Consider the following 21791-nt stretch of genomic DNA (forward strand, 5'->3'; position numbering starts at 1 on the left):
TGTCCTGACCAGGAATCGAACTGTGACTTCCTGGTTCATAGCTCTACGCTCAACCGCTGAGCCCCACAGGCTGGGCAATACATCCAAATTTTATATTCAGAGACTCCAGTAGCAAATCCACAGATCCTCCCTATATTTAGAACTCATGCTTTAAAACTAGCTGTAACCACCGTACAAGTGTTTACCCTACAATAAAAAAGACAATGTAAATGATCCTACATCATAGTGTAATTCTAACTACCATTAAGGTAGGTTTTCAATTTTCTAATGGTTATTTTAATGTTTCAATGTTCAAAATATTCAAGGAGAACAAGGAAAATTTTTACAATTGCAAACTTGGTGTGGTTATACGTTGAAACACGCATGCGGCCCGCCGGCCGCGAGTTTGACATGCTTGCATTAAAACATCCCAGAAAAAGTGGCTGTAGCTTAGAAAGATCCTTAATATTTCAACAGAGAAACTGTAAGGGCAGCTATGTGTCCTTCTCAAGTGGTTCTTTCACTGTGGATGTGATTGGTAACTAAGAGAAAGACAATTCTGTCTTTCTCGTCAACCTTGCCTCTTTGTTTCTCGTTCCTCACACCCCTGCAGGGGACAGGCAAGGCAGCTGAAGCAGCACAGAGCGCTCAGCAGGGCTGCAGGAGGGAGAGACAAGTAGTCCCTGCCCTGGTGGGACCGGGATGGGGGGGGGGGGCGGGGAGGAGAGGGAGGACTCCCTTGGAGCAAACAAAACGCATAGGAGCCTTCCTCCCAGCCCCTCCTCCTTCCCCGGCCACAGTGCAGGGAAAGCTCTTGCCCCATTAGGGGAGACCCAGATCTCCCTGCCCCCCAGTGATAACACGAATAGAGCGATTCAGGAAGAACTGTAATCGTTTTCATCCATGGCTCGTTCCTTCTCTCGATCCTCCACCTCCAAGTCATGTGTGAGAGTTCCCCGAAGGCGGTCTTACCTCCAGGGCCGCCTGGCTGACCTTGGAAACGGTGGCTTCGGGAAAAGTGTCGCGTATGATGTTCTCAAAAGGGAGGACGTCGTTGGCGGTGCACTTGGGCAAACTAGCTTCTCTCACGGCTTCGATGATGATCAGCGTCTCCTCTGCTTCAGAAAGGCTGTCGCTGGTGGTGCTTGAAGGACAGAAGACAAACAGAAAGAACGAGTGGGCGAGCGTGTGCTGCTGGCATGAGAGACCATTCGTGTTCCTGTTGAGAGGTGGCCATCCCACCTCCTCCCCCCCGCGTCCCTCGCGGCGGACCAGCTCTGCGGTCTGGATGAGGTCTATCTGGTCCCAGCTCCAGGGATGGGCTCTGACTGCTCTGCAAAGTCAAGGTCATGCCATTCCCAGTCACTGATTCAGGGATGGGCATTGCATCAGTAGAGGGTTGTTGTTGTTTTTGTTTATTTGTGTATGTGTGTGTTTTTAAATATATCTTATTGATTCTTTACAGAGAGGAAGGGAGAGGGATAGAGAGCTAGAAACATCGATGAGAGAGAAACATCGATCAGCTGCCTCCTGCACACCCCCCACTGGGGATGTGCCCACAACCAAGGTACATGCCCCTGACCGGAATCGAACCTGGGACCCTTCAGTCCGCAGGCCGACGCTCTATCCACTGAGCCACACTGGTTAGGGCATGTGTGTGTGGTGTGTGGTTTTTTTTGTGGCTGCAAATAACAGAAATGAATTCAGGCTAATCAATAGCCGATGGACAATAACATAATGATTTATTAAACGTCTCGAGGAGAGGAGGAGCGTGCCAGGCTTCACGGCTGGGGACCTCGGGAATAACCTGACCCTTTTCACACCTTCGCCCGGAAAAGATCTCGCTGTGCAGCAGAGAACGCCTTCACCCGGTTATCCGCCCGGTGCTGTGTAATTCCCTTGGGCCTAACAATTCACAATTCAACTGACCTTTTAAACTTCCGCTTCTTCTTTCCCGCCATTATTATAATTGTCTTCAGAGACCTCAGGCCAAAATTATAATGATCCTACCAAACATGAAAATATTTGAAGGATTAAAGTTTTGGAAGGAAAATGAAACAGTTGGGTAATAAGTGCAAAGAGCACAGTTAAGCCACTGATCACCGTTGCTCTGAAGAGAAACAGCCATATGACTCCATTGTGCCTCGAAGGCTCTCACTCCTCTCCCAAACTGGTGCTCTTAACAGTCTCCTTAAAGAACAGGTAACAAGTATGCAGGGTATTACACATGGCATTAAGCCCTGGCCGGTTTGGCTCAGTGGACAGAGCGTTAGCCTGAGAACTGGCGGGTCACGGGTTCGATTCTGGTCAAGGGCAGGTGCCTCGGTATCAGGCTCGATCCCCAGCCCTGGTCGGGGCGTGTGCGGGAGGCAACCCATCGATGTGTTTTTCTCACATCGATATTTCTCTCTGTCTTTCCCTCTTTATTCCACTCTCTAAAAACCAATGGGAAAATAGACTTGGATGAGGATTTAACAAACAAACAAATATATAAAATACAATACAATACAATAACAAAATAAAAAATGAAATTAAAGAATAATAAATAAATGAAATGAAGTAAAATAGCAGACACGCAGTCCCTCTCCCCAGATCTCGGGGGGGGGGGGGGGGATGGTTCGGAGCCGTGGCCGACCTGGCACATCGCCTTCCACCCATGCTGGGGCGTGGACGTGCCGTGCCGCCGGGAACTCCAGGCCACTCCTCCCCCAGGTCCCTCCCGGACCGCCGCCAGATCAGCTCGGCCTCAGCCCCTGCACTGAGGGAGCCTTACCTGCTGGGAAAGCTGCTTGCTGGCTAACCCGTACAGGTTCACCAGCTTTCTGGAGAGTGATTTTGCCGACTGGAAACCAACCGCAAACAGACTGATCTCGGCGATCATGTGGTAATGGGGCACCACCATGGCCACCGGGCGGAAGAGAGACTTCAACGTGTTGGGGAGGTCTACGTGACCCTTGTTCCTAAAGAGCGTAAGAAAACAAGGACAGGAAACACCCCTGTCAGCTTTCCACACGCGGCACCCCATAATGTAACTCTCCCCCCCAAATCCCACTGGCGCTCTATGTGATCTGTATCTGAAAACAGGTTTAGGAGGTGGTTTCTATCCTACTTTTCAGCTCACAAAGCTTCCTCGCTTATGATCGTGTCTTCCTGTGCCTCCTCCCAGTTCACCTGCACCATCATCACCTCCCGCTAGCAGAGACTGACCGACCCTGCCAGCCTCCACCCTGGTGAGCGCTGCCTTCTCATTCCTCTGCTCCTCTCACCAGCTCTGCAACACACTGCCCACCCTTCCCTGCCCTGCCCTGCCCTGCCCTCTCTGCCTGGCTGCCCAGGAAGGGAGAGCCATTGCTCAGAAGCACGCTGGGCGGCCGTGCCTGCGGACAGGTGCGGAGCTGCAGCTGCCGGTGACGGCTCCGACAGCAGCCGCAGGCGAATGGCAGCGACACGGTGCCGGACAACTCCACCTATGGCTCAGGCCTACGGAAGGGGGCCCACTCCTGCTACAGATGAACTGGGCTTACCCGTAATTCATGGTGATAAATACTGCACAAGACAGGTTGATACGAATTTTTTTTCCTTCCAGTACAAACCTACAAGACATGAGAGTAAGGCATCACTAAGAGAACTCTAGGCCAAAGTATGTTAAGACTACAACTGTGCCCGACCAGCGTGGCTCGGGGGTTGATCATGGATCTATGAACCAGGAGGTCACAGTTCGATTCCCGGTCAGGGCACATGACTGGGCTGCGGGCTCAATCTCTAGTGTGGGGCGTGCGAGAGGCAGATGATCAATGATTCCCTTTCATCATTGATGTTTCTATCTCTCCCTCTCCCTTCCTCTCTGAAATCAATACAAATATATTAAAAAACAAACAAATAGCCCTAGCCGGTTTGGCTCAGTGGATAGAGTGTCGGCCTGCGGACTGCAGGGTCCTGGGTTCGATTCCTGTCAAGGACACGTACCTTGGTTGCAGGCTCCATCCCCAGTGGGAGCGTGCAGGAGGCAGCCAATCGATGATTCTCTCTCGTCATGATGTTTCTATCTCCCTCTCCCTCTCCCGTCCTCTCTGAAATCAATAAAAAACCAAAGCAACAACAAACAAACAAAACAAAAACCAATAAAACCCTAAAACCTGAGTTTGGAACTTTCCTCAGGCTGTGCTCCAATAAAACCCAGAGCCTTCTGGGAAGAAACAAATGTAAGAGGGGAAATGAGAGGCTCATCTGAAGCCAAAACTGTGAGCCCGGCTGGGACCCTGAAGCTGTCTGAGGAGTTTCGTGGGGCCTGCGGCTGGGAGGTACCCCCATGACTGACCTGAGTGACCAGGGAAAAGAACCTGGGGAGACCTGGGGGCCCAGAGCTCTGCCCTGAGGGCGCAGGGGACCCCAGAGTGGCCATGCTTTAGTGGGGAGCACAGCCCGCCCCCTGCTGCCCAACTGAGTAACTCGGGGGTCACTGAGGCGGAACCTTGGCCTGGACATGAGCGTCCGGTCGCGGGAACCAGCGGTGGAGACGGTGGGAGAATCACCTGGGGAATCCATGAACAGCCGATACCCACGAGGGTGGTCACAACAGGGAAGGGGACCCCAGGGGGACAATCTGAGGACTCCCTGGATACAGCTGAGGAAAACCGGGTGAGGCTGGGCTGTGGCAAGGAAAGGGTGACACGTGGGTCACTGTGACCCCCACTTCTCTTCACAGACGTGTGAGGCCACGGGACAGCGGCTCCAGTAGTTTGAATGAACCCTGGGAAGTCAAGTTAGAAGTGGATGCCCACTAGCTCACGTTAGAAATGTTCGATTGTCGCCCTGGCCTGTTTGGCTCAGTGGATAGAGCATCGGCCTGGGGACTGAAGGGTCCCAAGTTCGATTCCCATCAAGGGCACAAGCCTGGGTTGCAGGCTTGATCCCCAGTGTGGGGCATGCGGGAGGCAGCCGGTCCATGATTCTCTCTCATCATAGATGTTTCTATCTCTCTCTCTCCCCCTTCCTCTCTGAAATCAATAAAAAAAGAAAAGAAAAGAAATGTTCTATTGTCACAGGAGTTTTAAACCCACACGCCCAGCTGTGCCCACAAAGGGAATCATGCAAGTTCCTGAACTGACCTGGAGGGAAAACCATTTTCGCTCGGATTAGTAAACATCAGCAATCTCACATACAGAGGTCACTGTTACAAGACTTTCCCACTGAAGTCTACTAACCCAGAGTCAGGGAGGAAGAGGGGGCTCGGGGGTGTGGCCAGCTTAATTTGCTTTGTAAAAAGATGTAGAATTACAGGACAAACAACCACCTGGGTTTCTTCAAATGAAACATGATGGATGAAAAGGCACTGAGAACATTTCAACTCAAATACTGTGTCCCACTACCTGCCAAGCGAAAGAAACATGATCGGTAAGCGGCCCGCCCCACCCAGCACTTCCTGTGGGAGAAAACACTTCGTGACCGTGACCGTGACCGTGAGCGTGAGCGTGGACCGTGCTCGCAGTCCCCAGGGCCGGTACCTGACGGAGTAGCTGTCTTTAGCCGCCTTGATTGTTTGGATCAGGGAGGCAATCACCGAGTGGACTTCCACATCGATCTGATTGAATTCATCGAAACAAAACCACGCTCCTGACTGGACTAGTCCGAAGAAGAATTTTCCCATTATCTTAAAAAAAAAAAAAAAAAAGATTACTGGAAGTTACTAGGCAGGTGAACGTTTTGACGAGGACATTAATGTTTGCCTCTTCTTCCCATCCACCCAAACCAAGCAAACGCCATGTGCCGGTCCTCCCCGGTTCAGGCTTTTGGTGTCAAGTCTGCCAACTGCTGGGCAAGGCAACTGCCCGTCTCCGAAGCCCAAACACCAGTCGCCAACTCGGATGCTCACTGCGAAGCTCGGGCTCCCAGGGCCTCGTGCCTGACAGAGCCCTGCGCCCCGGGCAGGTCTTTAGGACATTTGTCCTGCGGACGGGGGCCAAGTGCCTGGAGGAAGGCGCTCCGAGTCCTCGGTTAGGACAAGCCTCAGGGATGAGGGCCGGGCTGCTGCCGGGGAGGAGGGTCAGTGAACAGGCCAGCTGGGGCCACCTGGGATGGTGCCAGCCCAGGGCGGCCAGGTGGCCAGTGCTCGGGGATCGGCATCTATTGATCTTAAGTGTTGGCAGCTAAACAAGACAACAAGACAAAACCACGGTCGGACCAAACAGCATCTGGGGACCTCCTTCCCTCATCCCCTCTCCCTCCCTCATCAAATTCAGGTTTGATGAAGCAGGGAGAGGGGATGAGGGAGCCTGAGAAAGCAGCCCAGGATACAGAAGTCGGCCCCCTCCTCCTGCTATAGGAATCCGAACTGTCTTTCTTTAAATGCCTGATACTGTGTTTATCATGGGTTTGTTTGTTTTTTGGACATGAATTTTCATTCTAAAAATGACTGCATTAAAATATTATTTATCTTGATTACTAGAGTTTTGGGCTCCCCCTTAAGCTTTGCTCAGCGCTCCAAGTCATCTGTGCCCCTCGGGAAGGTGCATTCTACTTGGTACGTGTCTCCACAATCACTCAGTCAGCTTAGTTCCTGATTTTTTTCTAAGCTGAGTGAGCACAGATTGGAAAAGCAGGACCTCAGAAGTGACGTGCCGTGAACTACAAATAAATGACAGCCATCAAATGTAAAAGGCTGGGACTTCACATACCGAAACAAAATGTTTTAAAGCTTTGGGTAAATTTGTGACGGTCACGTAAAATTTTAATAAATATCTCAGATTCTGAGATATATCTTAGATAATGTGCAAGCAAAACAAACAGGCCGGTATAAAGTTGTAATCATCTATATAAACTCTGATTTAAAGTTTTGTGTTAATTATAATTGCCTCATTGTTCTTAATGATTTGCCTTTTTAGTAAGTTAATATATAGCATTAGAACACAGAAAGTAAATTTATATGAGTAGATCAGTACTCTTAATTTGTCTTTAGCTGCCTTAATTGATCAGGGTTCCCTTTAAAAAATATTTATATTTATATTCCATATTAGATTTTGTTTGGAAATATCTCCATCAAAAAGTTTGAAAAACACAATCCCAAGAAGTAGTTCAGTTGAATAAAGGCAAACTGTATAATGTTTTAAGTTTATATTACATTCTAAATTTCTATTCTATTAGTTTAAATTATTAATAGCATTTACAGTTCTATTAATACTTAATATATCTCTAAGACACTTTTCTTGTTCTTTCAATCCTCAATGAATTATTTCTTTCATTTGTATACTATTTTTACCCGAGTATATAAGCTTTACCTTATAATCCAGATCCTCAAAGCAGTTGAAGACGACACAGTGTTTTCCTAAGGACTGGGAAACACAAATGTCACTTTAATATGATAAATATTAAATGATGTTCTTAAATGATGACACAAAATAACTAAGGCTAAAACTTCCCGAGTAATGAGTGTCTTCGTTCTTTTGAGAAAACTTTTGCAATTAGAGATGAATCACTCACCAAATTTAAAAACTCACAAAACGGAATTGAGTGGAAAGCACTATGTCATTACAGTTCGATTAGTACTTGGAGCATTAAGGTCATTTTTTAAACACACCAACGAATAAAAACTTTAAAAAAAAGCATTCCAGTGACGTCACGGGCTTTATCCTTTCATCAGGTACTTCTGTCTCTTGTGCCCCTCCCTCCCTCCCTCCCCCTCTCTCTCTCTCTCTCTCTCTCTCTCTCTCTCTCTCACTCTCTCACACACACACACACACACACACACACAGCCATTAAACACCAAGACAAGGCAAAAATCTGTGTATGGGGCTCAAAATAAATGGATCGCCCCTGCAGGAAGGGGGAGGGGAATAAAACTACCATTCGCAGGCCAGCTGGTTAGTACAACGGCTTTCCAAGCAAATAAACGCAAAGCACACGTGGACTTAGTGAGATCCCAGCTCCCAGCACCGAACAGCCATAGAAAATGAGCTGGTGCGTGGTCTGAGTGACGGAACGGGCTCGGTAAATGTTAAGAACCTCTTCACAGAAACGGTGTCCATTTCAGGTGCTGTTCAAGTTTATGACTAAGAGGAAGTGGCTATTCTGGATCTAAAACCACTCACCCTGGCCAGATCTTTGACACTCTCGGTTTTTCCCGTGCCAGCTGGGCCCGAGGGGCAGCCGCCCAGGTTCAGGTGCAGCGCCCCGGTGAGCGTGAGCCAGCATCTGTTGGTGAGCGGCGTGATGACCAGCCTTGGGGTGCAGCCCAAGTACTCGTAGCCGTAGGTAAACCTGGCATCTCCTTGGGAGACGTAGCACAGCATTTGCTTTTCGTTCCATTTATACTGCAAATGTCTGAAAACAAGATTTTCAAAGCTCACGTGATCGGGGCAAAATTATTTTTAGGTGTTTTTTTTTTCAAATGTGGAAACATAATCAAGATTAAAAATAAAGTATTGGTTGAAAACAGAAATCAAAACATTGAAATAAATGAGAAGTGATGGAAAATTCATAATGACCGTGTCGGCCACTGAAATGGGAATTCAGAAGACGACACACACGAGTGCTTGTCCCATGGAGAAAAAGGCCTTGTGGCATCATGCTGCTTGGTGTGATGTCACATCAATGGAGGATTTATGAAAGCATCATCCCTATGGTTTCAAATAAGAATGTGGTTTAAGCCCTGGCTGGTTTGGCTCAATGGATAGAGCGTCTGCCTGCGGACTGAAAGGTCCCAGGTTCGATTCCTGTCAAGGGCATATGCCTGGGTTGCAGGTTCAAGCCTCAGTGTAGGCATGCAGGAAGCAGCCGATCAGTGATTCTCTCTCATCATGGATGTGTCTATCTCTCTCTCTCCTCTCCTTCCTCTCTGAAATCAATAAAAATATATTTGCCTTTGCTTTTGGAGTCAGATCGCCAAGAACGATGTCAAGAAGCTTACCACCCGTGTTTTCTTCTAGGGGTTTAATGGTTTCAAGTCTTACATTCAAGTCTTTCATTCATTTTGCGTTAATTCTTGTTTATGGTGTAAGACAGTGGTCCATTTCATTCTTTGCATGTGGCCTTTTAGTTTTCCCAACACCATTTATTGAAGAGACTATCTTTTTTTCAATGATATATTCCTGGCTCTTTTGTTGTAGATTGTCCATATGTGTAGGTTTATTTCTGGACTCTTTATTCTGTTCCATTGATCTGTGTGTCTGTTCTTATGCCAAGAGCATACTGTTCTGATTACTACAGCTTTGTAATGTAGTTTGAGATCAGGAGCTGTGATGCCTCCAACTTTGTGTTTCTTAAAACTGTTTTGGCGATTGGTGGTCTTTTGTGGTTCCATACAAATTTCAGGGTCCCCCCCCTCCCCATTTCTGTGAAAAATACCATTAGAATTTCAATAGGGATGGAATTGAATTTATAGATTGCTGTGGGCAGTATGGACATTTTAGCAATATTGATTCTTCCAGAAAATTAAAATTCAGGTTTGACAAAGTTTGGGGTACAGAATTAATTTATCCAGCGGTGTGTAGGTGAAAAATGGTTTTATGTAGAGTTACAGTTTAGATCTACCTACCTTGTCCACTCAAAATCCTCTGCACTGAAGACCTTTTTAAGTAGTAAATCTCTCACTATATCTTTGCAGTGAACATAGAGGGTGATCAGTGCCCCCAGGACAGCTTTCGTCCGAGCGTTGCTCGTGTCCAGCACCACCAGCTCTGAAATCTTCTCTAAGTGCCGTATCAGACCAGCGTGGGCTTTTTCCAGCTCTTCTCTCGGCTGAGAACTCGCGAAACTTTTGGTGCAATCGTTATAAAATATGATCTGGCTCTGGAAAAGCAAAATGTCAACAAGGTAACGGAAGCATCAATTCTATAAATTAAATGTGTTCATGACGTCTATGTGTGGTGTGTGTATATGAGTGCATTTGCATGTGGGTAAAAGAGAGAGCTTACTCCTTTGTATGTATTTGAGAGTTAGAGATTGAATTTTGATTAACGCTTGTATGTGTGTGTGTGTGGGGGGGGGGGCCTTAGTCATTAATAAGTGGAAGTTTCTTATCACCAATACTCATACTTTCTAAATGTATCCTTAACCATGAGGTTAAGCAATAACGATAGGAACCTCCAAGATGAAACTAGTAGCGTTTCCTCAGTTGAACGCAGAAGTGCTATTTCCATCGTGTGTTGTCTGCAATCACTGACTCTTCCCATACACACCAGAGCTATTTTAAGGCGGCTACTAGGTTCATGTCAGATTGACCCGGAAGTTAATGGCGGGGGATATGTCAAGAGGCTAAGTTATTCGAGTGGATCCAATGCAATCCATGGATCCTTAAAATTGGAGACCTTTATCTGCCTGCTGGCGGAGGGAGATCTGAAGAATGGTCAGAAAGATGCAGCATTGCCAGCCTTGAAAATGAAGGCCGGGGCCCCAGGCAGGCGGCCCCCAAAGCTGGAAAAGACAAAAAATGGGGCTCCCCTGGGCCTCCAGAGAGGACCGCAGCCCTGCTTGACACCCCGATCGGAGCCCAGGGAACCCGTGTTGTCCTTCTAACCTATAAACTGTAAGATAATAAAGGGCGTTGTTCTACGCAACTAGGTTTGCAGTGACTTTTCAATGACAGCAGTAAACTGAGGCAGTACGGAGAGTGGTCTCCCTAGGAAAATAATGGACGGCCTATTTTCATTCAAGATTTTACTATGAAAAGTTTGAACGGGAAAAGTTACAGGGATTATAAGAGGAATTCCAAAACGCCCACCAGCTGCATTCTACAGTTCACCTTTTGCTGTACGGGTGTTTGCTTTATTACATATCTGTCCGTCTGTCCACCCACCCGTATATCTTATTTCCAGATGCATTTCAAAGTCAGTTATGTACACGAGTGCCCTTCCTGATGGCTCAGCTCCGCGTCGGTGCTTCCCTGGCAGCGTGGCCACCACGCAACCCTTGAGGATCGACGCAGCCCTGACTTACCACGGTGAGCACCACCTGTCCTGGGTGGGACACCACCCACATGGAGAAGTTCTGGTGGCTCCAGTCTTCAATCCCTTCCTTCACAAATCTGCAAACAAAACAAACGTATTTCTATTACTTACACCCGGTCATTGATCGGGGCCAGTGAATGATCAAATAGGACAAGATCACAGGGAACTTTCCTCCAGGAACTCTGATTTTTTTGGTTCCAATTTTAGGTCTATGTATGGGTCCAAATAGCATCAATAGAGCCTTGATGCATGCCTATTTTATATCCCTTACATTCCTCGTTAGCATCACCTGCACGGTTCCAATGGGGCCGAACCCAAAGCCGTTGTTAGAAATCACGCAGTACGATGGCAGACATGAGTGCAAGTGTGCGGGTGATCAAAATAAATCTAAAAAAATGGCAGGACACAGCACACTCAAAGGGTCTCCGGAAGAGAGTTTAAAGGGACTCCCGGGGATGAGGGCAGGGTTAGGGGAATCCGCAGGGATGGTGGACACCGGGGTCTGGCAGCAGGGGGCAGTGTTACCACCCTCAGGCCCAAAGGGGCGAGGGCTGGAGACACGAGAGAGAGGCCCCTGTCCAAAGCTGTGGCTCTCGGTAAAGGAACACAGATTTTACCCACAGAGGGAGCCTCACGTTTGCCCCACGCACGTGGAAGCAAGAGGAGAGGAATCCAGGCCGTACCACCCGTGGGCACGGGCGGCCCAAGTACACACAAGACCCAACAGGCGGAGGGTGACCTTCGGGGCGTTCCGACCAATCAGAACTGGCAGCACACACTTTGATGTTAATAAAAGTAAAACAAAGCGAAAGCAAAAAGCAAAATCCATTTTTATACTTGAGTCAAGGAACAACAACATGACACAGAAATGTTAAAAAAAATCACATCGTGATCCAAATGTTTTCTGATCATGGAAACAGCTATGACAAGCTATTAAACAAACAGCATTTAATAAAAAATAATAACCGGTACAAATACCGATGTGTTGACTGAAGGTACACTCTACTAAGAAGGTTTACAGGCAACAACATAGCAGCAAAATATGTAAAAGGTGCTAGAAAGAAAAAGAAATTGACAAATGCACGGAAAAAGTAGGCAATGATTCCATAGTTGCTTAAGAAAGTAAGTAGACCAAAAAGTGACCAAGAATATCAAGAAAAGTTCACCGTAAGGAAATGTATTCATGTAATTCATGATATCCACAAATTAAAGATGGAACTGCATTTGAGTTTCTCAATAGACTCACAGCAGTCATTTGATGTAGCTGAATATCTTTAACTATTTTATTATTATTTTATATGTTTTATTGATTTCAGACAGGAAGGGAGAATGAGAGGGAGATAGAAACATCCATGATGAGAGAGAACAATGGATCGGCTGCCTCCTGCATGCCCCCGTACTGGGGATTGAGCCCACAACCTGGGCATGTGCCCTGACCGGGAATCGAACCCTGACCTCCTGCTTAAAGACGTTGACAAGGTGCGATTTCCAGAAACCTACGCATCAAAACTGAAGGCGAATCGTGAGCAGCTTTCCCAATAAAACTAGAAGCAACAGGAGGATGTTCCCCGGCACCTGTACTTTCCAACACTACAAAATTTGTCACCCTAGACAACTTCAAAAGGAGGTGACATTTTAAAAGATTTGTAAAGAGAGAGGACTATCGTCACTAGCAAATGATAAGATTGTCTAACCCAGTGGTCGGCAAACTCATTAGTCAACAGAGCCAAATATCAACAGTACAACGATTGAAATTTCTTTTGAGAGCCAATTTTTTTATTATTATTATTGGTTTTTCACAGAGAGGAAGGGAGAGGGATAGAGAGCTAGAAACATCGATGAGAGAGAAACATCGACCAGCTGCCTCCTGCACGCCCCCTACCGGAGATGTGCCCGCAACCAATGTACATGCCCTTGACTGGAATCGAACCTAGGACCCTTCAGTCCACAGGCCGACGCTCTATCCACTGAGCCAAACCGGTTTTGGTGAGAGCCAAATTTTTTAAACGTAAACTTCTTCTAATGCCACTTCTTCAAAATAAGACTCGCCCAGGCCGTGGTATTTTGTGTAAGAGCCACATTCAAGGGGCCCAAGAGCCGCATGTGGCTCACGAGCTGCGGTTTGCCAAGCACAGGTCTAACCAGAAAAGTCCCAGAGCAGCCACTGAAAATCTGCATGTCTCAAGTGCCCAGATGCATTTTCGGGGTTCCGTGCCTACAGAAAGAAGCACCCGCCCCTCACGTGGAATGAGACCCGGTCCTCTCACATCACCCGGGCTGAGAAGTGGAGCCAAGGAAAGTCCAGTGGTTATTTCTGCAGGTAAATGGTAACCTGCTCTGCTCCGGAAAGCCTGTGGTGGTGGTACCACAAGAGGAACAAATATCGATATTAACACACTGCGGACGGATCACGAGAATTCCCGCTTCATAGTACACAGTGTTTTACAAAGTATCACACTGTAAAAAGGTATTAGCTTGTAATAACACATAACTTCAAAATGCAATGGGTATTTAACTGTAAAGCGTGCCTTTAACATTTATGTAAAACGTTTTTTGTACTCGTTCAGTAGAGACTCATCTGGCCACTGGGTAAAGCTGGCAATACAACTACTGGTCCGCAATGTGTTACAACCTCAGAACCAGTGGCTTTCCCATAACCACCAGTGAAGGGCTAGGAATGTAGACAGACTGTTCTAGTCCAATTCAGATGCGCACACTCTGAGGCTCTGCCTTTATTCCACACAGATTGCAATGACACATTAAAATATAGGAAGGAGAACATTGGAAAGACTAAACCAAGTAGCCCAGCCAGTGTGGCTCAGTGGTTCAGTGTCGACCCATGAACCAGGAGGTCACGGTTCGGTTCCCGGTCAGGACACATGCCCGGGTTACAGGCTTGATCCCCAGTAGGGGGCTGTGCAGGAGGCAGCTGGTCAATGATTCTCTCTCATCATTGATGCTTCTGTCTCTCTCTCCCTCTCCCTTCCTCTCCCTGAAATCAGTAATAAAAACATTTAAAGAAGACTGAACCAAGTAAACGATGCCAGGGAGCAGAAATGGGGCAGAGACGCACAGAAGTGAAGGGGCCGTTCCCAGAGGCCTCTGGGCACCAGGTCTCAGGGAAGCACTGATCCGGCCAGTTTTCAGACCCTTAAGAATCTCAAAGTACACAAACACCGAATGCTGTCCATGGTCACACCTTCAGGCTGACATTTACACTGTGGAAATGATTTTTTTCATGTTTATCAACATGACATAATAGGATTTCACTTCATGCCTTTCTCTGTCTAGTTCCCACTTAGATTAGTAGATAATTAACCAAGTCTATATAGTATATACACTAGAGGCCCGGTGCACAAATTCGTGCACTGGTGGGGTCCAGCCGGCCACCCTGATGGGGGCCATTGGGGGTGGGCTGGCTGGGGTGGGGCCAGCTGGAATGAGGTGTTGCAGGAGGTTTGCTGGCCAGCCCCACCCCCAATTGGGGTGGGGGTGTCTGCTGGGGGGCGGGTCAGCTGGGGCGAGGGGCCGCAGGCTTTCCGGTCATTCTGCCCTTCGGTCAATTTGCATATTACCCTTTTATTATATAGGATATATATTATATATATATATATTTTTTTAGGATCTGACCATTGTACTTACTTTTTTAGCACATCAAACATACTCTTCTCTACATTTTCCAGCCACTGTTCTACAGCATTTCTCACACGAATTTTCCTGTAATTTAAGAAAAACCACGTGGAGGATTATCTTTACTCCTCTTTCATTCCTGTGATAAGCTTGTAGACTAAGTCTCCTCTACTTATACCACTCACAGGCCAAAGGACTCTAATTCTGTAACAGCTTTTATTTTTCTAGATCTTAATTTGGAAAACTATGCAAAAAAACAAAACAAAACAAAACCTATCACTTAGCTTTAGGAAATTCTGACATCAACACCATCAAGCTACAAAATGAACAGTTCCGTTAAATACGAATTTACAAATAGGTAGGTTATATTACAAAGCATTTTTGGATTCCTCGCTGGATCTTTGAAATATGAAGCCTAGATCAGGGGCCAGTGAGGGGTTTTGGTGGACGGCAAGACTTGGGCACAGCATTTTTTCAAAAACAACGCACATCAGGAGCCCCAGGCCACGGCTGGCAGATTGGACCAGTGTTAACGGAAGGACCTAGCCCAGTGGTCAGCAAACTCATTAGTCAACAGAGCGGCAAATCGCGGCTCGCGAGCTGCATGTGGTTCGCGAGCCGCGGTTTGCCGACCACTGACCTAGCCTATTAGAACTGCCAGGGAGCCACGACCAAGCCAGAGGTCATAGAAGAATCAGAAGGAGCAGCACCAACAACCGCAAGCAAGTTTCCTTCCTGCCTAGATTCAACCCACAAAGTCTCGTGTTGGCTTTCAGCATCATGCTACTCGATAAAGACGTGGAAAGGTAAAATTCCAGACAAGCATGTTATCTTTGAACAAACAGTTTGCTGCCCGGCCGGCGTGGCTCCGTGCTTGAGCCCCGACCTAGGAACCAGGAGGTCACGGTTCGGTTCCCGGTCAGGGCACAGGCCCGGTCGTGGGCTCGATCCCCAGCGGGGGGCGTGCAGGAGGCAGCCCATCAATGATTTTCCTCATCGTTGATGTTTCTCTCTCTCTCTCCCTCTCCCTTCCTCTCTCTGTAATCAATAAAAAGTATGTATTTTTTTAAAAGGAAATAGTTTGCTTAGGAAACGTCTACGATCTGCCAGAAGGGGCCAAGCGAGGTTTGTAACGGAAGGTCCTACTTGGGCAGCACCAGGGCTTCCCCCTCCTTGGATATGAGCATCATCACGGTGGGAGGGCCGATCTCCTGCTTCCAGATCAGCAAGTGCTTGATGTTCTCAAAACATTTCACGAGGTGAGGCTGTGGACCAGAGAGGAGTGTCAGCGACAGAAGGCCCCGACGCGGCTTTTGGGGATCAGGCTGCCGAGCAGAGGCCGGTGGTCTCACCTGGACAGACTCGGGGTTGCTGCTCCCAGCCAGGATCGCGAGAAGTTCCTCGTTGCTCAGAAAGTAAAATCTTGGGAAAATCATCCTTTTAATCTCAAGGTAGTCCTGTCCAGAACCAAAAGAAGAGCCATTCAGAATATGTGTGATCAGGACATGAATCCCCTTGGGCCTACATGGACACACAAAAGCCACAATATTAAAACTGCAGCAGCCCTGGCCGGTGTGGCTCAGTGGATAGAGCGCCGGCCTGCGGACTGAAGGGTCCGGGTTCGAGTCCGGTCTAGGGCATGCATCCTCAGTTGCAGGTTCCTCCCCTGATTGGGGCGCATGCAGGAGGCAACCAATCGATATGTTTCTCTCACATCGATATTTCTCTCGGTCTTTCCCTCTCTCTTCCACTCTTTCTAAAAATCAATGGAAAAATATCCACGGGTGAGGATTAAAAAAACCCAAAAAACCTGCAGTATCCATGGTAGCATCAGTCAAGGTAACATCCCATGCTCAATGAAAGCCATGCTTAAACTGCTAAAAATGTTAATAAAAAACTAAAACAAATGGACACAAAACCCTCCAAATCCCACCCTTACACACACACGGGGGTGCACATGCCACCCCTGTACCACTGATCATTAAGAAAGCGCTGTGTTTTGGTCCTGTCAGCATTGCTCCCCCTGCCCCCATCCCTGCCTAGGTCCCTATCCTCTCGGAGGACACGCTGTCACCCCAGCAGATCACCTCACCTCTGTGCAGAGAACTCCTCCACCTCCACCCCTCCCCACAGCTTAGCTGCGTTCACACCAGCTCTAACTCCTGTCCTTCTTTCCAGAGGAAGAAACGCCCGTTCATGCACGGCAGGGTAAGCTCTTCTTGTTCTATTTCTTACTTCATCTTAAATCGCTCCTTTGCAGCAGGCTCCCCTCTTAAAGTTCACTCATTAAAAATATAAGAAACTCTCTCAACTCTCCACCAAGTTCTTGAGAAGAGTCTGTAAACTCACAATCTTCACTTACTCATCTCGGCCAGCCTCACGCTCTGCCCTCCGACCCCCACTGTTCCCAATCTCCTGGGACTCTTCCGGTTTTCCTGGTCCACGTATTCCCCTAGCATGGGGCTCCGTCCTTCATTCCGGCATTCATTCACTCTGGTTTCCTTCCCCCCTCGGCACTGCTTGTCATTGGCCTTCCAGACCCTCCCGTCCCCTACACTTTCCTGCTCACATCGCCGTTCCTTTCTCATCCTTCCTCCCATCATGCTTTTCTTGAGCTACTTTGACACACACCCACCTCTCCTTGGCTCGGATCCCTTGCCTCTGCCCCAGATCTATACACCCGATTGCGGATTGATTACGTTCAGTTGATTGTCCCGTAAGTACTTTATTTTCAATATGCACAAACCTACTTCTTCCCACACAAACCTGCTCCCTCCGCGGGTGCTCTCTTCCACTTTGGTGGCCACGCCGGAAGTCCAGGCACAGCCCTGGACGCCTCCTACTGACCTATTGGGGAGCTCCTGGCGCCCCCTTTTTTCTTTAGCGCCCCGATATGTCTGGTCTTTTAACTGGTTTCCTTGTGTGCATTCTCCCTGCCGCCAATCTCTATAGACTCTCGGCTTCCTTACTGGGGGGCAGCGTTAAATGAAATCCTTTCTCTCTCCTGCTCAGCATCCTTCAGTGGCTCCTCCATCCATCAAACTCACTGTGATACACAAAGCCCTTCGCCACGTGTCCCCTGCCTCCCTGCAGAGCCCATCTCTCAGCGCTTTCCCATCTGCAGCCCATGTGCCATAGGCACCCTCTGGTTCCGACTCCGGGACGTGCCACACTCGCCCACAGCTCCACACCACACGGTCCTCTCCCCCTTGCCTAGGGTGCTCTCCCCACCCGCCCACCTACACCCACATACTTCTCTCAAGTCCCAGGCCAGGGGTCACGTCTCCCAGGCGGGCTGAAGTTCTATTTAATATTAGCATTCCCTGTTGCAGGAAAAATCCTGCAATAGGGTTTCCTGCTGCACTCTACCCCGCCCTGCCTGCTCTCCTCCCTTGTCCCCCCACCCGACTTCTCCGCCAGCCCGCCTGCTTTTCCCTTCTCCCCCAGCCCCGCCTCCACTCCTCCCTTCTCCCCCGCCCCGCCTTCTCCGCCAGCCCGCTCTCCTTCCTTCTCCCCCAGCCCGCTCTCCTTCCTTCTCCCCCGGCCCTGCCTCTGCTCCTCCCTTCTCCCCCGGCCCCGCCTGCTCAACTTCCTTCTCCTCCAGCCCCGCCTCCGCTCCTCCCTTCTCCCCCGGCCCCGCCTGCTCAACTTCCTTCTCCCCCAGCCCCGCCTCCACTCCTCCCTTCTCCCCTGGCCCCGCCTGCTCAACTTCCTTCTCCTCCAGCCCCGCCTCCGCTCCTCCCTTCTCCTCCCCCCGGCTTGCTTGCTTCTCCGCAGCTTTTCTCCCTTCTGCAGCTCTTGGCTTCTTTCTACACTGTCTTGATATACAAATTAGCCGCCATCTTTGTTGGGGTGATTTGCATATTCATCCTGATTGGTTGGTGGGTGTGGCTTGGGCTGGTGGGCGTGGTTTGGGCATAGCGAAGGTGCAGTCAATTTGCATATTTGTCTATTATTAGGTAGGATGGAATTATCTATCTTAGATCCCACAGTAGCCTCTCTTTCCCCTCTCTGTGCCTGTGATAGATCCGGAGGGCTGTAACGCTGAGGAATATGTCTTTTATGTCGGAAGGCCCGGCACTTAGCAGTAGTGTCTAAAGTAGGTGCTCAGTGCAAGGACGAAGGGAAAATTCCAAACACGTGCTAGAAGTAACTGCAAAGCTTAGCTCAGTGACCACTCAGCCACGTGGTCACCGTTCACCAGATCGCTCTGCCGCGGGCTCTGCCACTAACAGGGCAGAGGGCGTCCTGCAGGAGCCGCCACCACCAGCCGAGACTTGTATTCCGCAAGGGAAACGGGCGAACGTTCGGGAAATAGCTCGGTTCCTAAAGTGAAGGGACCATGCCTACCACACGTCTGAACTGTGAAAACCCGGCTTTTCAACATCTGTATGTCTAGCTGACACTGTAATGTTCTGGCAGCGTGGAAAGGTATGGAATCAATGATTTAATGGATAAAATCAAAGGATTCCAATTTCAACTTTTGCTGATTTTATAACTTCATGGTAACAGCAGTGCTGATCTAAACAACCTTCACTGAGGACGTTCCGGGTGCCAGCGAGTAAGCTCTAAACACATGATCTCACTTAGCACAACGCCCCTCCCAGGGGGCAGGGCCATTAAGCCCCAGGTACAGACGAGGAACGCTGGGCAGGCACTTACAAATGTGAGGCTTTGCTGAAGGCCATTTAGATTGGTCCATGCACTTCTTTTCCCTTTCTCTATAGTGTTTTCATGAACCCCGTAGATGGTGAGAGTTGGGAATACTGCTGGGAAGCTAGAGCAACAAAGGAAGCCTGCCCTGGGGTTGGACTCTGATGTGTTACACGGCCTGGCGTGAACTGAACGGTTCTCCACGCCAGGACCTCGATGGCGTTACCTCGAGACTTTTCTTGATGTATTCGAGAGAGACGTTACAGTTCTTCAGAATCTCGAGGACGCCTGTGGAGGTGGCTATTCCCAACGCATCCAGCTTGTTCTGGATTTTTAACATTATCTCCTTCCACATGGCAATCACTTGAGAGAAGAGTTCCGATTCTGATGGGAGCTGCCTTAAAAAAAAATAATTGGGGATTTTATTTTTTGAGGAAATGACCATTGAAATCTGCCAGCTATATGCATTTGCCACCCAATATTGTTCAAGGTACAAAATGTTTGATCCGTTATATTTTTGCTGATTGAGCATTAATTAAAGATTGTTTTTTTGAGTGTCTGTTGTGTACAAGTGATGTACATGGTAGGAAATACTACCGTACATTGGATATCCAGCCACCATTTAACAAGATTACGCTTAATGACGGGCACAAGACTGAGATACAAAGTTCTCCATGAGTCTGTGGAAGTGATTTTTGTCCGAGGACTCGGAATAAAACAAAGGGCTACTAAAATCCTGCCCTCGCCGGTGTGGCTCCGTGGATAGCGCGTCGGCCCATCATCTTTCTCCGTGAGTCGAAGACAGGTCTATTCCAGACCCACTTTTCCTGTTCTTTACAGCCATTGGAAAGGAGCCTTTCATTAGGAGCCCTGTTTTCAACCTGCTAGCCAATCCTGTAAGAGAACCACTTGGTGATATTCTGAAATCCCTTACCTAGGAGTCTTCTCTCTCATTAAGTTTGAAATGTTTCGTAAAAAGCAGCACTGAGGGTTGCATTTAAGGCACTAAGTTGTTGTGACATAAAGGACATATTTCTACTTATTCTCAAAGTTCTCTGAGGAGAAACCACATAAGTGTAGATTAATAGTCTAAAGCATTCATATGATAAGAACTACATGCAAACAACAAAAAGGGATACTGTTTCCTACGAAGTAATACGTCTAAACATTTCTCTTTTGTAAACCCTTAGTAGCTCCCCTATGCCTCTAAAATAAAACTCAAAATACTTAACCTTATATTCAAAGTTTTCTATCATCTGCTCTAATATGCCTTATAAACATACACCCCATCACTTCCTACCTTATTTCAGAATGGCTCCTAGACTAGTTTGTGTAATGTCCACTGTTTAAATTCTGCCTAGATAATACGTATGTCTCAACTTAAGCACTCTTAAGACCAATCACTTACAAAGAGACCAATGAATTCCAATGTTAGGAATAAAAAGAGATGGTAAATTTTTCAACATTGTCTAGGTCCTTTATTCCTTCACGTGGTCCAGAGTAAGAAGTTATCATTTATGTATGAATGCTATTAAAAACATGCTTACTGTTTACATCAAAACCACACTAATAGCCCGGCTGGTGTGGCTCAGTGGTTGAGTGTCAACGTATGAACTAGGAGGTCACGGTTCGATTCCCGTCAGGGCACGTGCCCAAGGTTGCAGGCTCGATCCCCAGTGTGGGGTGTGCAGGAGGCAACCCATCAATGATTCCCTCTCATCATTGATGTTTCTCTCTCTCTTCCTCTCCCTTCCTCTCTGAAATCAATAAAAATATATTTTTTAAAAACCACACTAATAAATGGACACATATTATAGCTTGGAGATTATAAAGATGTATCTGACCTTTATTCCCCATCCTTAATAGCTCCCTATCAATAACTGAGAAATAAGGCTTTAAAAATGATACTTGCAATCTTTTATGAAGGAAAAAAATATAATAATGATTCAGCAGATAGAGTGTTCATTGAAGAAATGATTTCTCAAGAATCACAGAGAATAAATTATCTACCATGCTTTTTTGTACCTGTTATGTGGCATATTTCAAGTTTTTACCTTTTTACCTCCAAAGAATTGAAGACTGGTTCAAGGTAAAGCCAAGATCTTTGACAGTTCACCCACTCCTCCAGGGTGTATGAGAAGAGAGTCAAGTTTTGATCCCATTTATCCACAAGACCCTACAATGATAGAAACAAAAATCTAAATGGGAAGTTACTTGTAAGAATCATAAAATAGAAACTGAGCACAAATCTGATTACTAGTCACTGACACACAGGAAGTAATTAATGGAGGGTCTGTAAATGAACATAAATCTCATTATATTTAGTATTGGGCGAGGTTTGAGATGTCCTACTCATTCAATTTTCTGTCTTATTCACTATGCAATATACAAATACTTTTGGGTACATATATTCTTTCTCTCCTTTCTTTAAACATTTTTGCACATATGTACATATGCATATGTCTTTAATAATTTACATAAATGCAATCATATTATATACATTGTTCTGTAGCTTGCTTTTTTTAAACCTGTGTTTTAGAGAAGTTTTATACTAGTGCTTATAAGTTTCTTCATTCTTTTAATATCAGA

At 47.3% G+C, this 21791-nt stretch overlaps 1 protein-coding gene across 1 annotated transcript in view; it reads right to left on the reverse strand.

The window, feature by feature from the left end:
• DNAH14 (dynein axonemal heavy chain 14) overlaps positions 1-21791 on the reverse strand; it is a 139557-nt gene that overhangs the window by 75745 nt on the left and 42021 nt on the right. Inside the window, exons 22-35 of the mRNA XM_054713049.1 lie at positions 21257-21378; positions 19429-19600; positions 15902-16006; positions 15696-15814; positions 14562-14636; positions 10909-10996; positions 9509-9762; positions 8064-8295; positions 7254-7307; positions 5484-5629; positions 3504-3572; positions 2753-2939; positions 1909-1985; positions 952-1123 (exon numbers count right to left, since the gene is read on the reverse strand). Coding sequence (XP_054569024.1) covers positions 952-1123; positions 1909-1985; positions 2753-2939; positions 3504-3572; positions 5484-5629; positions 7254-7307; positions 8064-8295; positions 9509-9762; positions 10909-10996; positions 14562-14636; positions 15696-15814; positions 15902-16006; positions 19429-19600; positions 21257-21378 — 1872 coding nt within the window. The remainder of the gene's footprint in view (positions 1-951; positions 1124-1908; positions 1986-2752; positions 2940-3503; positions 3573-5483; positions 5630-7253; positions 7308-8063; positions 8296-9508; positions 9763-10908; positions 10997-14561; positions 14637-15695; positions 15815-15901; positions 16007-19428; positions 19601-21256; positions 21379-21791) is intronic.

The sequence above is a fragment of the Eptesicus fuscus genome, chromosome 24, assembly GCF_027574615.1.
Source record: "Eptesicus fuscus isolate TK198812 chromosome 24, DD_ASM_mEF_20220401, whole genome shotgun sequence".
Classification (NCBI taxonomy): Eukaryota; Metazoa; Chordata; class Mammalia; order Chiroptera; family Vespertilionidae; genus Eptesicus; species Eptesicus fuscus.